Source organism: Rhinatrema bivittatum, chromosome 15 (genome assembly GCF_901001135.1).
Source record: "Rhinatrema bivittatum chromosome 15, aRhiBiv1.1, whole genome shotgun sequence".
Lineage (NCBI taxonomy): Eukaryota > Metazoa > Chordata > Amphibia > Gymnophiona > Rhinatrematidae > Rhinatrema > Rhinatrema bivittatum.
This window is the reverse complement of record NC_042629.1, coordinates 74,638,929-74,656,705: the sequence shown is the minus strand read 5'-3', so window position 1 is coordinate 74,656,705 and position 17,777 is coordinate 74,638,929. Positions and strand designations below refer to the sequence as shown.

Here is a 17,777-nt window from a genome sequence, read left to right as displayed (position 1 = left end):
AAGAGAGGCTTTGTGGACCTCTGTGAATCTCCAGTTTTAGCTTAAGTTACAGCTCAGTGGCCTGCAATCAACCTAAGGTCCACTTACCAGGAGCACCTGACGCCAGGACCTACAGAAACAGGGTTGGCAGTCCTGCTTTTTCAGTGTCCATTTGAAAGCATTCGGATTGTTTATCAATATGAAAACCTTTCAGCCTGAAGCTTTACAAACAGGAGCAATTCCCCCAAGACCCTCCGGCAGTAGGTGAGATATTTGTTGGCCATTCCTGTTATGTTTTGTGAGTTGTTTTTTTTTATTATTTTAAAAGCCCAACCCAGTGCCTTGTGGGGTTCACAGCCCCTGCTGCACGGGTGTGAAAGCAGCATGTCAGAAATCCAGGCCTGGCCTGAAATCTCTTCAGCTGGGCTACGTGGTAGCTGCGCTCCAGCGATAGCCCCCACCACCTCCAGGGGTAACTCATTCCAGTGCTCAACCTCCCTCACAATTAGAAAGAAATTGCTAAGATGCTCAATGTAAATGGTCCCCACAGCAGCAGCAGAGAGGGAGAATAAGTGACTGCGCCCCCTCCCCCTTTACGTATGGGGTGAGATGTCTCACGTTTCCCTGCTCCTGATCTTCCTCGTAGTCTGCTGGCTCTTCTCCTGCTTGATCCTGAACAGCAGCACTCTAGGAAAAGAGCAAAGAGACTCAAGCTGCCCGTTCCAGACTCTGGGGTAAAAGGCAACGGTTGCAACAGATTAGGCAGAAATTACAACAAATTCATTGGGCTGCTACATTTCTCTTCCGTATTTCCAGCTCATCCCCAAGACAGCGCAGGTGCTGCTGGACAGTTCATAATCAGAACACCTTGCTGGTACTTACCCCCCGCCCCCCAGTGGCTGAGTGTGATACAGTCATCTCGCACACCAATACTGTTTGAGACATAAATAAGATAAATATATATATATATATATATATATATATATTTATCTTATTTATGTTCTTATGGCTGACTGAGGGACTCCTGGTCACAAACACCTTGGGACAATTTCCACAAACAAATGAGGTGCTCTTCTCAGATAAAGAACTCCATTTAAGTGGTGGTGATGTCTTCTGATCAGGAGTCCAGAATCAACAATTGTGACACAAATATTTATTTAGTGCTATTTTTTGTTGAATCAGAGATACCCGCTTTCCCAATCAGCCATAATATAACAAAGTACATTCTTGTCTATCATAGGCTAATAATCCCCTTTAACAAGACTCAATGCAGAGTTCCCAGAAAAAGTCAGAACTGCTGCTGTGTGCTTAAAAGGGAGAAACAGGCCCATCCAAACCCCTTTCTCAGTAGTGAAGGCCAGATGTTAATGGACAGGTCACTGCAATGCAGAATGGAAGTGATGGGTGAAACTAATTCATCAAAGTCCATCTGTAATACTGCTTTATATCCATAGAGTGCTGTGATCACCTGACCAGACAGTAACTTTCCATTAACACAGTGATTGGCAACAGATAAAGACCAAATGGGCAATCCAGTCAGCCCAGCAGGTTGCTTATGGTAGCAGCTTCCCCCATGCCTTCTATTCTGGGTAGTAACTACCTCTCTGTGCAGGTTATCCCCATGCCTTCTATTCTGGGTAGTAACTACCTCTCTGTGCAGGTTACCCCATGCCTTCTATTCTGGGTAGTAACTACCGCTCTGTGCAGGTTACCCCATGCCTTCTATTCTGGGTAGTAACTACCTCTCTGTGCAGGTTACCCCATGCCTTCTATTCTGGGTAGTAACTGCCTCTCTGTGCAGGTTACCCCATGCCTTCTATTCTGGGTAGTAACTGCCTCTCTGTGCAGGTTACCCCATGCCTTCTATTCTGGGTAGTAACTGCCTCTCTGTGCAGGTTACCCCATGCCTTCTATTCTGGGTAGTAACTGCCTCTCTGTGCAGGTTACCCCATGCCTTCTATTCTGGGTAGTAACTACCTCTCTGTGCAGGTTACCCCATGCCTTCTATTCTGGGTAGTAACTACCTCTCTGTGCAGGTTACCCCATGCCTTCTATTCTGGGTACTAACTGCCTCTCTGTGCAGGTTACCCCATGCCTTCTATTCTGGGTAGTAACTACCTCTCTGTGCAGGTTACCCCATGCCTTCTATTCTGGGTAGTAACTACCTCTCTGTGCAGGTTACCCCATGCCTTCTATTCTGGGTAGTAACTACCTCTCTGTGCAGGTTACCCCATGCCTTCTATTCTGGGTAGTAACTGCCTCTCTGTGCAGGTTACCCCATGCCTTCTATTCTGGGTAGTAACTACCTCTCTGTGCAGGTTACCCCATGCCTTCTATTCTGGGTAGTAACTACCTCTCTGTGCAGGTTACCCCCATGCCTTCTATTCTGGGTAGTAACTACCTCTCTGTACAGGTTACCCCATGCCTTCTATTCTGGGTAGTAACTACCTCTCTGTACAGGTTACCCCATGCCTTCTATTCTGGGTAGTAACTGCCGCTCTGTGCAGGTTACCCCATGCCTTCTATTCTGGGTTGTCTGGTGCAGGTTAACCATAGTCGGTCATGTCATCTCTCATAAAATGAGCAGTTGCAGGGATTCGCTGCTGGTCATGAACCCCCAGTCATGCTTTTTGGCCTCCTTGGGACATGCCTGGACTCTACAACACTCTCACCTTTGCCTCCTCGTTTCCTGTCCTGCTGAGCAGTTCCTCAAGTTTTTCCGCTCCTCCCACCTTCTCCTCGAAGTCGGGCCTCTCCAGCTCAGCCTCCTCAAACTCATCTTCTCCCTGGTTGTTGGGGTCCTGGGCTGGGTCAGCAGCAGCCACCTCAAGCATCTAAGAGAGAGAGAAAGCAGCAGCCCATTCGCCATCAGCACCTGGCAGAGAGAGAGAGAAAGAGGTCCCCCACCCGCGCCAGCTTTCCACAGGACACAGGAACAAAGAGAAGGAATCCAGTTTTGTATTGCTTTCTTCTTGCGAAAGCCTTCTAAGTTCAGTCCATCCTGCTCTGTAAATCAGAGACTGCAGTTTCACTCTCACCATTGGTTTTTGGGCAGCAGGCTCCTTCTTAAGGTGCACGTGATCTTCTCTGTCGATCATCCCAGCATCTGCAAACGCAAAGAGAAGGGGCAGTTACACGGAGGGAGAGCTTGCCGAGGCCACAAACCCCACCAGTCTGTGGGCCGCGGACTCGGTTTGGGAGGAAGCACAGGGTGGCGCCGCCACCTTCAGCTTAGAATCACAGCAAACAGGAGCAGACGTGACGCCGGTAACATAGTACCAGGACTATATATAACTGGGCGTGGACAGGCCCAGCCCCTGGAGATGTTACACAACGGTGTGATCCTGCCTCTGATCTGCTGGGCCACAGGAACACAAAGTCAGCAACCTGGGATGCCAACGACAAAAGCCTTCCTGGGGTTTCTTATTGTGCCCAGGGATCCAGGGCTCATGGTTACTGATGGAGACAGTTTGGCTTTTTTTTTTTTGCTAAGTTTAGTAATACGAGCTCTTTCTGCTGGAGAGGAGCTAGGGCCACATGTGGTGGGAATGCAGGGTGGTTTTTGACTGTGGGATGCAGATTGCTGGGAAAAATATGGGGGAGAGTAACATCAGCATAAACCGTGCGAGTGGCTGATGGACCTTTTTTTCATAACGCAAACCAGGCCACTAACGCTCAGGCAGAGATACTGAGGTGTCTTAACCGTTTGTGACAAATATTTGCTGTGTTACGCCTTTAAATTAAAAAACCTGGACCACCTGCACTTTTAGTTCAATGGGTGTCAGCTCCCTAGGCTGTGAGCACTGCCTCCACAGCAGCTCCAGTTTCGGGCAGTCCAGGAATGGAAGGTCTGATCCAGGAACCAAAGCCCAGATCCTCCTGCCACGGAGCCAGCAGGCCAGCCCTGGCCATAAGAAAAAGTGCCACGGTCCATCGAGCGCAGCATCCTGCCTCGGATGTACTCGCATCCGTTCCCTAAAGTAAGAGGTGAGGTAATTAATGGTTCTGTCCTCAGGGGCTTCTCTGAATCTTCTCGTAAACCCACATACGCTGGTAGCATTGACAACAAATTCTCACTTGCAGTTAACACTGTTCACAGAAATCATTAAAAGCACTAATGGAGGAGAAAGGAGATGGAAGGGTCACCGGACTGCCTTTAAGCCTCTTTGGCCAAAGGGACTTTCACAGTGGTGGCTGGACCCAGGAGATGGGGAATGGACAAAGGGAAAGCCAAGCCTCAGCTCCATTTTATCTTAAGGCAGATAGAAGGGCTAAGGCAGGCCCTGTAACTCTAAACCAGAGGTTGGAAACAGCAATCAAGATAACCAAAAGCAAGCAAATACATCTGATAAATGTTCAGTCTGGAGATACCGAAAACCCTACCGGTGCATGACTCACCACCCTCCTAAAGGGGAAAGAACCAGCCCCCAACAGCTGGGGCCATAGTTTCCATTTCACTTTCAGAAGGCTCATCGGTAACCTTTTTATGCAAAAGCCTCTCGTGGAAAAAAACCCCAGTGAAATGCAAAGACTGGTGCAAGGTTTAGAGCTGCACCGAGAAACATGATCCTGCAATAATCTTTCCAGGGGTACCCAAGGGGCCTTCCACTACACTGCAGCGCTGTCTGAAGCCCTCTGACCTTCAGCTGCACCCTGTACAGGACATGAGTCGCTGCAGGGCAACGTCAGACCCGCCATCCTGAAACCCAAGTTCCCTATCCGCTGCCATTCCACTTTCAAAATGAAAAAGGGACACAGAGTTAAAGGCTCTTTACATGAAAAGATGATGCACAGACTGTCACTTCTGCCACCTGACATAGCCTCCTGGTCAGTAATTACACTCTGTGTACAGGACTGCATTCTCCCACCTGACATACAGGCCTCACAGCACCAGCGCCTCCTGGTCAGTAATTACACTCTGTGTACAGGACTGCATTCTGCCACCTGACATACAGGTCTCACAGCACCAGCGCCTCCTGGTCAGTAATTACACTCTGTGTACAGGACTGCATTCTCCCACCTGACATACAGGCCTCACAGCACCAGCGCCTCCTGGTCAGTAATTACACTCTGTGTACAGGACTGCATTCTCCCACCTGACATACAGGCCTCATAGCACCAGCGCCTCCTGGTCAGTAATTACACTCTGTGTACAGGACTGCATTCTCCCACCTGACATACAGGCCTCACAGCACCAGTGCCTCCTGGTCAGTAGTTACACTCTGTGTACAGGACTGCATTCTCCCACCTGACATACAGGCCTCAGAGCACCAGCGCCTGCTGGTCAGTAATTACACTCTGTGTACAGGACTGCATTCTCCCACCTGACATACAGGCCTCACAGCACCAGCACCTCCTGGTCAGTAATTACACTCTGTGTACAGGACTGCATTCTGCCACCTGACATACAGGCCTCACAGCACCAGCACCTCCTGGTCAGTAATTACACTCTGTGTACAGGACTGCATTCTGCCACCTGACATACAGGCCTCACAGCACCAGCACCTCCTGGTCAGTAATTACACTCTGTGTACAGGACTGCATTCTGCCACCTGACATACAGGCCTCACAGCACCAGCGCCTCCTGGTCAGTAATTACACTCTGTGTACAGGACTGCATTCTCCCACCTGACATACAGGCCTCACAGCACCAGCGCCTCCTGGTCAGTAATTACACTCTGTGTACAGGACTGCATTCTCCCACCTGACATACAGGCCTCACAGCACCAGCGCCTCCTGGTCAGTAATTACACTCTGTGTACAGGACTGCATTCTCCCACCTGACATACAGGCCTCACAGCACCAGTGCCTCCTGGTCAGTAGTTACACTCTGTGTACAGGACTGCATTCTCCCACCTGACATACAGGCCTCAGAGCACCAGCGCCTGCTGGTCAGTAATTACACTCTGTGTACAGGACTGCATTCTGCCACCTGACATACAGGCCTCACAGCACCAGCACCTCCTGGTCAGTAATTACACTCTGTGTACAGGACTGCATTCTGCCACCTGACATACAGGCCTCACAGCACCAGCACCTCCTGGTCAGTAATTACACTCTGTGTACAGGACTGCATTCTGCCACCTGACATACAGGCCTCACAGCACCAGCACCTCCTGGTCAGTAATTACACTCTGTGTACAGGACTGCATTCTGCCACCTGACATACAGGCCTCACAGCACCAGCGCCTCCTGGTCAGTAATTACACTCTGTGTACAGGACTGCATTCTCCCACCTGACATACAGGCCTCACAGCACCAGCGCCTCCTGGTCAGTAATTACACTCTGTGTACAGGACTGCATTCTCCCACCTGACATACAGGCCTCACAGCACCAGCGCCTCCTGGTCAGTAATTACACTCTGTGTACAGGACTGCATTCTGCCACCTGACATACAGGCCTCACAGCACCAGTGCCTCCTGGTCAGTAATTACACTCTGTGTACAGGACTGCATTCTCCCACCTGACATACAGGCCTCAGAGCACCAGCGCCTCCTGGTCAGTAATTACACTCTGTGTACAGGACTGCATTCTCCCACCTGACATACAGGCCTCACTGCACCAGCGCCTCCTGGTCAGTAATTACACTCTGTGTACAGGGCTGCATTCTCCCACCTGACATACAGGCCTCACAGCACCAGCGCCTCCTGGTCAGTAATTACACTCTGTGTACAGGACTGCATTCTGCCACCTGACATACAGGCCTCAGAGCACCAGCGCCTCCTGGTCAGTAATTACACTCTGTGTACAGGACTGCATTCTCCCACCTGACATACAGGCCTCACTGCACCAGCGCCTCCTGGTCAGTAATTACACTCTGTGTACAGGGCTGCATTCTCCCACCTGACATACAGGCCTCACATCACCAGCGCCTCCTGGTCAGTAATTACACTCTGTGTACAGGACTGCATTCTGCCACCTGACATACAGGCCTCACAGCACCAGCGCCTCCTGGTCAGTAATTACACGCTGTGTACAGGACTGCATTCTCCCACCTGACATACAGGCCTCACTGCACCAGCGCCTCCTGGTCAGTAATTACACGCTGTGTACAGGACTGCATTCTCCCACCTGACATACAGGCCTCACTGCACCAGCACCTCCTGGTCAGTAATTACACTCTGTGTACAGGACTGCATTCTCCCACCTGACATACAGGCCTCACAGCACCAGCGCCTCCTGGTCAGTAATTACACTCTGTGTACAGGACTGCATTCTGCCACCTGACATACAGGCCTCAGAGCACCAGCGCCTCCTGGTCAGTAATTACACTCTGTGTACAGGACTGCATTCTCCCACCTGACATACAGGCCTCACAGCACCAGCGCCTCCTGGTCAGTAATTACACCTGTGTACAGGACTGCATTCTCCCACCTGACATACAGGCCTCACAGCACCAGCGCCTCCTGGTCAGTAATTACACTCTGTGTACAGGACTGCATTCTGCCACCTGACATACAGGCCTCACAGCACCAGCGCCTCCTGGTCAGTAATTACACTCTGTGTACAGGACTGCATTCTGCCACCTGACATACAGGTCTCACAGCACCAGCGCCTCCTGGTCAGTAATTACACTCTGTGTACAGGACTGCATTCTCCCACCTGACATACAGGCCTCACAACACCAGCGCCTCCTGGTCAGTAATTACACTCTGTGTACAGGACTGCATTCTCCCACCTGACATACAGGCCTCACAGCACCAGCGCCTCCTGGTCAGTAATTACACCTGTGTACAGGACTGCATTCTCCCACCTGACATACAGGCCTCACAGCACCAGCGCCTCCTGGTCAGTAATTACACTCTGTGTACAGGACTGCATTCTCCCACCTGACATACAGGCCTCACAGCACCAGCGCCTCCTGGTCAGTAATTACACCTGTGTACAGGACTGCATTCTCCCACCTGACATACAGGCCTCACAGCACCAGCGCCTCCTGGTCAGTAATTACACGCTGTGTACAGGACTGCATTCTCTCACCTGACATACAGGCCTCACAGCACCAGCGCCTCCTGGTCAGTAATTACACCTGTGTACAGGACTGCATTCTCCCACCTGACATACAGGCCTCACAGCACCAGCGCCTCCTGGTCAGTAATTACACCTGTGTACAGGACTGCATTCTGCCACCTGACATACAGGCCTCACAGCACCAGCGCCTCCTGGTCAGTAATTACACTCTGTGTACAGGACTGCATTCTCCCACCTGACATACAGGCCTCACAGCACCAGCGCCTCCTGGTCAGTAATTACACTCTGTGTACAGGACTGCATTCTCCCACCTGACATACAGGCCTCACAGCACCAGCGCCTCCTGGTCAGTAATTACACTCTGTGTACAGGACTGCATTCTGCCACCTGACATACAGGCCTCACAGCACCAGCACCTCCTGGTCAGTAATTACACTCTGTGTACAGGACTGCATTCTCCCACCTGACATACAGGCCTCACAGCACCAGCGCCTCCTGGTCAGTAATTACACTCTGTGTACAGGACTGCATTCTCCCACCTGACATACAGGCCTCACAGCACCAGCGCCTCCTGGTCAGTAATTACACTCTGTGTACAGGACTGCATTCTGCCACCTGACATACAGGCCTCACAGCACCAGTGCCTCCTGGTCAGTAATTACACCTGTGTACAGGACTGCATTCTGCCACCTGACATACAGGCCTCACAGCACCAGCGCCTCCTGGTCAGTAATTACACCTGTGTACAGGACTGCATTCTCCCACCTGACATACAGGCCTCACAGCACCAGCGCCTCCTGGTCAGTAATTACACTCTGTGTACAGGACTGCATTCTCCCACCTGACATACAGGCCTCACAGCACCAGCGCCTCCTGGTCAGTAATTACACTCTGTGTACAGGACTGCATTCTGCCACCTGACATACAGGCCTCAGAGCACCAGCGCCTCCTGGTCAGTAATTACACTCTGTGTACAGGACTGCATTCTCCCACCTGACATACAGGCCTCACAGCACCAGCGCCTCCTGGTCAGTAATTACACTCTGTGTACAGGACTGCATTCTCCCACCTGACATACAGGCCTCACAGCACCAGCGCCTCCTGGTCAGTAATTACACTCTGTGTACAGGACTGCATTCTCCCACCTGACATACAGGCCTCACAGCACCAGCGCCTCCTGGTCAGTAATTACACCTGTGTACAGGACTGCATTCTCCCACCTGACATACAGGCCTCACAGCACCAGCGCCTCCTGGTCAGTAATTACACTCTGTGTACAGGACTGCATTCTCCCACCTGACATACAGGCCTCACAGCACCAGCGCCTCCTGGTCAGTAATTACACTCTGTGTACAGGACTGCATTCTCCCACCTGACATACAGGCCTCACAGCACCAGCGCCTCCTGGTCAGTAATTACACTCTGTGTACAGGACTGCATTCTGCCACCTGACATACAGGTCTCACAGCACCAGCACCTCCTGGTCAGTAATTACACTCTGTGTACAGGACTGCATTCTCCCACCTGACATACAGGCCTCACAGCACCAGCACCTCCTGGTCAGTAATTACACTCTGTGTACAGGACTGCATTCTGCCACCTGACATACAGGTCTCACAGCACCAGCGCCTCCTGGTCAGTAATTACACTCTGTGTACAGGACTGCATTCTCCCACCTGACATACAGGCCTCACAGCACCAGCGCCTCCTGGTCAGTAATTACACTCTGTGTACAGGACTGCATTCTGCCACCTGACATACAGGCCTCACAGCACCAGCGCCTCCTGGTCAGTAATTACACTCTGTGTACAGGACTGCATTCTCCCACCTGACATACAGGCCTCACAGCACCAGCGCCTCCTGGTCAGTAATTACACTCTGTGTACAGGACTGCATTCTGCCACCTGACATACAGGCCTCAGAGCACCAGCGCCTCCTGGTCAGTAATTACACTCTGTGTACAGGACTGCATTCTGCCACCTGACATACAGGCCTCACAGCACCAGCGCCTCCTGGTCAGTAATTACACTCTGTGTACAGGACTGCATTCTGCCACCTGACATACAGGCCTCACAGCACCAGCGCCTCCTGTCAGTAATTACACTGTGTACAGGACTGCATTCTGCCACCTGACATACAGGCCTCAGAGCACCAGCGCCTCCTGGTCAGTAATTACACTCTGGTACAGACTGCATTCTCGCCACCGTGACATACAGGCCTCACAGCACCAGCGCCTCCTGGTCAGTGAATTACACTCTGTGTACAGGAACTGCATTCTCCCACCTGACATACAGGCCTCACCAGCACCAGCGCCTCCTGGTCAGTAAGTTCACACCTTCTGTGTACAGGACTGCATTTCTCCCCAACCTGACAATCAGGCCTCCCGACACCCAGGCGCCCTCCTGGTCCAGTATTACACATCTGTGTACAGGACTGCATTCTTCTGACCACCTGACATACAGGCCTCACAGCACTCAGAGCCTCCTGGTCAGTAATTACACGCTGTTGTACAGGACTGCATTCTCCCACCTGACATACAGGCCTCACAGCACCAGCGCCTCCTGGTCAGTAATTACACGTCTGTGTACAGGACTGCATTCTCCCACCTGACATACAGCCTCACAGCACCAGCGCTCCTGGTCAGTAATTACCCTCTGTGTACAGACTGCATTCTCCCACCTGACATACAGGCCTCACAGCACCAGCGCCTCCTGGTCAGTAATTACACTCTGTGTACAGGACTGCATTTCTGCCCACCTGACATACAGGCCTCAGAGCACCAGTGCCTCCTGGTCAGTAATTACACTCTGTGTACAGGACTGCATTCTCCCACCTGACATACAGGCCTCACAGCACCAGCTGCCTCCTGGTCAGTAATTACACTCTGTGTACAGGAATGCATTCTCCCACCTGACATACAGGCCTCACAGCACCAGCGCCTCCTGGTCAGTAATTACACTCTGTGTACAGGACTGCATTCCTGCCCACCTGACATACAGGCCTCACAGCACCAGTGCCTGCCTGGTCAGTAATTACACCTGTGTACAGGACTGCATTCTCCACCTGACATACAGGCCTCACAGCACCAGCTGCCTCCTGGTCAGTAATTACACTCTGTGTACAGGACTGCATTCTGCCCACCTGACATACAGGCCCTCACAGCACCAGCGCCTCCTTGGTCAGTAATTACACTCTGTGTACAGGACTGCATTCTCCCACCTGACATACAGGCCTCACAGCACCAGCGCCTGCCTGGTCAGTAATTACACTCTGTGTAAGGACTGCATTCTTCCACCTGACATACGGCCTTCACAGTCAGTAATTACACTCTGTGTACAGGACTGCATTCTCACCACCTGACATACAGGCCTCAAGCACCAGCGGCCTCTGGTCAGTAATTACACTCTGTGTACAGGACTGCATTCTCCCCACACTGACATACCAGGCCTCACAGCACCAGCGCCTCCTGGTCAGTAATTACACCTCTGTGTACAGGACTGCCATTATGCCACCTGACATACAGGCCTCACAGCACCAGCGCTCCTGGTCAGTAATTACACTCTGTGTACAGGACTGCATTCTTCCCACCTGACATACAGGACCCTCCCAGCCACCAGCGCCTCCTGGTCAGTAATTACACTCTGTGTACAGGACTGCATTCTCCCACCTGACATACAGGCCTCACAGCACCAGCCGCTCCTGGTCAGTAATTACACTCTGTGTACAGGACTGCATTCTCCCACCTGACATCACAGGCCTCAGAGCACCAGTGCCTCCTGGTCAGTAATTACACCTGTGTACAGGACTGCATTCTCCCACCTGACATACAGGCCTCACAGCACCAGTGCCTCCTGGTCAGTAATTACACTCTGTGTACAGGACTGCATTCTCCCACCTGACATACAGGCCTCACAGCACCAGCGCCTCCTGGTCAGTAATTACACTCTGTGTACAGGACTGCATTCTCCCACCTGACATACAGGCCTCACAGCACCAGCGCCTGCTGGTCAGTAATTACACTCTGTGTACAGGACTGCATTCTGCCACCTGACATACAGGCCTCACAGCACCAGCGCCTCCTGGTCAGTAATTACACGCTGTGTACAGGACTGCATTCTCCCACCTGACATACAGGCCTCAGAGCACCAGCGCCTCCTGGTCAGTAATTACACTCTGTGTACAGGACTGCATTCTCCCACCTGACATACAGGCCTCACAGCACCAGCGCCTCCTGGTCAGTAATTACACTCTGTGTACAGGACTGCACGCTTCCACAGATGCTTCTTAACTTTCTGTTCATCTCTGCAACTTGCTCCCCTTGTACAGTAAGAGACCATCGTTTCAACTGAAGGTTAAGATGCAAGCCCCTTATTCTCCAAACTTCCACATACTGGCAGAGTATTTCTTACTTGGGAGAGCACTGGTTCCCAAACCTGGGGGGGCTCCAGGCAGTTGAGTTTTCAGAACACCTACCATGAATATGCATGAGATCAATGGGTCATCCAGGTATGCAAATTTGTCTCCAGCATCGAATGTCGGTATACAAAAACTTTCAAATAAATAAAATAAATATTGTGGATATCCTGAAACCTGGGATAGAAAAGGTTTGGGGAAGCAGTGCTGGAGAAGTGACCCTCGGTCAAGTCTGTTTTTTAGGGTAACCAACAGATGCAAATGTATGTGAATATCCTGAAAATGAGACCCGGTTAAAGGCTTTGTGGAGCACTGAGCTGACCTAAGACTGAGCAGCATGGGCCAAACTGCTAAACCAAACAAGCAGAGCATTCCTTACCCATCTCCAGTTCCTCCTCGTCTGCTCCCTGTTGGGTCTCCTCCTTCCTCGCCTCCTTCTGATCAGAGTAGCTTCGCAGAGGATCATGCTGCTTCTCCCCAATCCTGTCGTTGACTTTATTCACTATGTCCTGCCAGCTACAGCCACAAGAAGGGAGAAAAGAAAGACCCAGCCATTATGTGTGTGTATGTGTGTGTGTGTGTGTGTGTGTGTGTGTGTGTGTGTGTGTGTGTGTGTGATGGGGTTGCAAATGTGCACACTTCAGTATGTCTTGGATTCCGTTGTGTCCTGATGTATCTTAGGGCTCATATTGTTGCAGCAATAATGATCCAGTCTATCCCCCTGAACTCTTATGTCTCATACAGTTTTATGTGAACCCCTGTTTTATGTGAACCAGCATGATGTGACTGATGTCTTGAATGCCGGTATATAAAAATCTAAAATAAATAAATAAATAAATAAATAATACAGGGTGGCCCATGGAAAAGTAGCCCGCCTCCAATACCAGTGCATTGTAGGCAGGCTATTTCCATGGGCGGTTCCCTGTTCTGGTGCCTGGGGCTGATCCCCTGATTACGAGTATCTGGGGGTCAGGGGAGAGCCACTCATCCAGTACACACCTCTGCAGGTGCACCTGTTTAGCTCCTGTTTGCTGGGACCCTGGGCTCTGTAACAGCGGCTTCTCGGTGGAAGCGGCCTGGGCCGGTGCTTGGTTTTCTGCGCTGTTTTTTTCCTGCAGGGTTGGTGGTGGCTTCTGATCCTATGGACAATAGTAAAATATCAGCCAAGCTCATCCCTAGAATGCAGTTTACAAGGACACAAAGTCAGTGTGTTAGGCGAGGCATCGTTGGATTCACAGCAACTTACATTCAGAGCAGATTTCAAGGAGCACAAAGCGCAAAGCCCCAGTTCCATTCTCACAATGAAACAGCCTTGGTAATAACATTTAATTAACGAGCAGCCTGCCTCCTCGTCTACCTCCAGCCCGGTGACGCAGCGCTGCTTGTGATATAAGAATGGAAAAGATACTGGTGGTGTTAACAACTTCCATACAAACTGCGTCCCAAGGGCACCTTTACCACTATGCCGAACAGCTGCATGAAAACGTAGATGGCAATCACCGAGTTGGGTCCTAAGCATTGGATCAGCCTCTCTCTCTGCGCTACTCAAGAACTGGCGCACGCACACACACACACCAGGCGTCAGCCGTTCACATCTCTCTGTACTTAGCAGAACAAATGAAAGCATAGCCCATTTACCAGGTTCTCATCTGGCAGGCTGTTCACGGTTCTCATGAACCTGCCGACGCGACTCTCACTTCCCTCTTTCTTTGGAGGTAGCAGCTGCTGACCGGCATGCGGAGGCTGAGCTTGCTGCCCGAGAAACGAGCCGCCCGGCAGCCGAGTCTCCTGCTGACTCTGTGAGGTCCAGCTCGGGGGATTAATCCCAAGCTTTTCATGCCCTCCCTGAAGGACCCCATCCAGTTGCTCCCCTGCTCCCAGAGGATGCTGGGCTGCATCAGGACCGCCGGCTTGTAAAATCTGTAAAACAGGTAAGACCCCGATTAGTCCAAGGTCTACATTGCCCCTGTGAAAGGCCTTGTACTTATGCTTACAAGAGAGATGGGTACAGCCTCTCATCACTAGCAGGAGACTCTGGGTCCCAGACTATTACTGCACAGAAGAAATTAAACATTGGGTCAAAACTGTTTTGTTTCCAAATGCAAGCAAAAAGAATTTTGAATACTGCGATGCCCATTTCAGCAACCTGAAAGTTGTGTAGGGCATGGGGCTGGTGATGGGGGTGCCCGTTGCAGAAGGAAATCATCCTCCTGAGGGTAGGCAAAGATAAGCCCAGACAATAAGGTGGAAAAAGAACCCATGGGATCATCTTATTTCTGTTTTTTTCTGCCAGATGAAAAGATGTGAAATCAATTCTTAACTGCCTACGTACAATCCTGGGCGGTTTATAAAGTGTATAACATTATATCAGAGGATCATTATCCAAGCTTTATTATGATTATTATTTAGGTGAGGAGGTTGGGATTTGGTTTCCCGTGGGATGGAGATGGCTGCTTTCTGCTCAGGTTAAGATCAACCAAGAGGAAACCAAAGAAAGAAAAGCTAAAACACTCGAGCAGATCTCCAACTATTCCATGAAAGTGGAACAGCAGGTCTCACTCAGCTGGAAGCAAGTCCTAAAAGGAGGGTACAAGTGATTGCTATAAAAAAAGGAATTGTGCAGGATCTGAGGCAAAAGTAGACTTTGTCTGACAAATCTGATTGGGTGAGCAGAGAGGGGGAGAGGGCTAGAAGTAGTTTACTTGGATTACAACACGGCCTTTAAAACGGTTCTGCACAGGCGACTTCTAAATGAATTGAGCGCCCTTGGTCTGGATCCCAGAGTGACTGCCTGCGTTACAATCTGGCTGAGTGGGAGGCGACAAAGGAGAGGGGGTGAGCTGCAGGGGCAGGTTCATTCCAAGGAGAGGGGGTGTGCTGCAGGGGCTGGTTCATTCCAAGGAGAGGGGGTGTGCTGCAGGGGCTGGTTCATTCCAAGGAGAGGGGTGTAGCTGCAGGGGCATGTTCATCCCAAGGAGAGGGGGGTGAGCTGCAGGGGCTGGTTCATTCCAAGGAGAAGGGGTGGTGCTGCAGGGGCTGGTCATTCCAAGGAGAGGGGGTGTGCTGCAGGGGCTGGTTCATTTCCAAGGATAGGGGTGTGCTGCAGGGGCTAGGTTTCATTCCAAGGAGAGGGGGTGTGCTGCAGGGGCTGGTTCATTCCAAGGAGAGGGGGTGTAGCTGCAGGGGCTGGTTCATTCCCAAGGAGAGGGGGGTGTGCTGCAGGGGCTGGTTCATTCCAAGGATAGGGGGGTGAGCTGCAGGGGCTGGTTCATCCAAGGAGAGGGGTGTGCTGCAGGGGCTGGTTCATTCCAAGGAGAGGGGGTGTGCTGCAGGGGCAGGTTCATTCCAAGGATAGGGGGTGAGCTGCAGGGGCAGGTTCATTCCAAGGATAGGGGGTGTGCTGCAGGGGCAGGTTCATTCCAAGGATAGGGGTGTGAGCTGCAGGGGCTGGTTCATCCCAAGGATAGGGGGTGAGCTGCAGGGGCAGGTTCATCCCAAGGATAGGGGGTGAGCTGCAGGGGCAGGTTCATCCCAAGGAGAGGGGGTGTGCTGCAGGGGCTGGTTCATCCCAAGGATAGGGGGTGAGCTGCAGGGGCAGGTTCATCCCAAGGAGAGGGGGTGAGCTGCAGGGGCTGGTTCATTCCAAGGAGAGGGGGTGTGCTGCAGGGGCTGGTTCATTCCAAGGAGAGGGGGTGTGCTGCAGGGGCTGGTTCATTCCAAGGATAGGGGGTGTGCTGCAGGGGCTGGTTCATTCCAAGGAGAGGGGGTGTGCTGCAGGGGCTGGTTCATCCCAAGGATAGGGGGTGTGCTGCAGGGGCTGGTTCATCCAAGGAGAGGGGGTGTGCTGCAGGGGCAGGTTCATTCCAAGGATAGGGGGTGAGCTGCAGGGGCTGGTTCATCCCAAGGATAGGGGGTGAGCTGCAGGGGCAGGTTCATTCCAAGGAGAGGGGGTGTGCTGCAGGGGCTGGTTCATCCAAGGAGAGGGGGTGAGCTGCAGGGGCATGGTTCATCCAAGGAGAGGGGGTGAGCTGCAGGGGCAGGTTCATCCCAAGGATAGGGGGTGTGCTGCAGGGGCATGGTTCATCCCAAGGAGAGGGGGTGTGCTGCAGGGGCAGGTTCATCCAAGGATAGGGGGTGAGCTGCAGGGGCAGGTTCATTCCAAGGAGAGGGGGTGTGCTGCAGGGGCTGGTTCATTCCAAGGATAGGGGGTGAGCTGCAGGGGCTGGTTCATCCCAAGGATAGGGGGTGAGCTGCAGGGGCAGGTTCATCCCAAGGATAGGGGGTGTGCTGCAGGGGCAGGTTCATCCCAAGGATAGGGGGTGTGCTGCAGGGGCTGGTTCATCCCAAGGATAGGGGGTGAGCTGCAGGGGCTGGTTCATTCCAAGGATAGGGGGTGAGCTGCAGGGGCTGGTTCATTCCAAGGAGAGGGGGTGTGCTGCAGGGGCAGGTTCATTCCAAGGATAGGGGGTGATGCTGCAGGGGCATGGTTCATTCCCAAGGAGAGGGGGGTGTGCTGCAGGGGCTGGTTCATCCCAAGGATAGGGGGTGTGCTGCAGGGGCAGGTTCATTCCAAGGAGAGGGGGTGTGCTGCAGGGGCAGGTTCATTCCAAGGAGAGGGGGTGATGCTGCAGGGGCTGGTTCATCCAAGGAGAGGGGGTGTGCTGCAGGGGCTGGTTCATCCAAGGAGAGGGGGTGTGCTGCAGGGGCTGGTTCATCCCAAGGATAGGGGGTGAGCTGCAGGGGCAGGTTCATTCCAAGGAGAGGGGGGTGTGCTGCAGGGGCGGGTTCATTCCAAGGAGAGGGGGTGTGCTGCAGGGGCTGGTTCATCCCAAGGAGAGGGGGTGTGCTGCAGGGGCAGGTTCATTCCAAGGAGAGGGGGTGTGCTGCAGGGGCTGGTTCATTCCAAGGAGAGGGGGTGAGCTGCAGGGGCTGGTTCATCCCAAGGAGAGGGGGGTGTGCTGCAGGGGCAGGTTCATCCCAAGGATAGGGGGTGAGCTGCAGGGGCTGGTTCATCCCAAGGATAGGGGGTGTGCTGCAGGGGCAGGTTCATCCCAAGGAGAGGGGGTGTGCTGCAGGGGCTGGTTCATACCAAGGAGAGGGGGTGTGCTGCAGGGGCTGGTTCATCCCAAGGAGAGGGGGTGTGCTGCAGGGGCTGGTTCATTCCAAGGAGAGGGGGTGTGCTGCAGGGGCTGGTTCATCCCAAGGATAGGGGGTGAGCTGCAGGGGCTGGTTCATCCCAAGGAGAGGGGGATGTGCTGCAGGGGCTGGTTCATTCCAAGGAGAGGGGGTGTGCTGCAGGGGCAGGTTCATTCCAAGGATAGGGGGTGAGCTGCAGGGGCTGGTTCATTCCAAGGATAGGGGGTGAGCTGCAGGGGCTGGTTCATTCCAAGGAGAGGGGGTGTGCTGCAGGGGC

General features: G+C 52.6%; 1 protein-coding gene across 1 annotated transcript in view; it reads right to left on the bottom strand.

Moving 5' to 3' along the window:
• The window catches only part of LOC115077112 (Golgi integral membrane protein 4-like), a 42,936-nt gene that overhangs the window by 6,229 nt on the left and 18,930 nt on the right, over positions 1-17,777 (bottom strand). Inside the window, exons 8-13 of the mRNA XM_029579314.1 lie at positions 14,003-14,284; positions 13,364-13,503; positions 12,744-12,880; positions 3,018-3,085; positions 2,652-2,813; positions 598-666 (exon numbers count right to left, since the gene is read on the bottom strand). Coding sequence (XP_029435174.1) covers positions 598-666; positions 2,652-2,813; positions 3,018-3,085; positions 12,744-12,880; positions 13,364-13,503; positions 14,003-14,284 — 858 coding nt within the window. The remainder of the gene's footprint in view (positions 1-597; positions 667-2,651; positions 2,814-3,017; positions 3,086-12,743; positions 12,881-13,363; positions 13,504-14,002; positions 14,285-17,777) is intronic.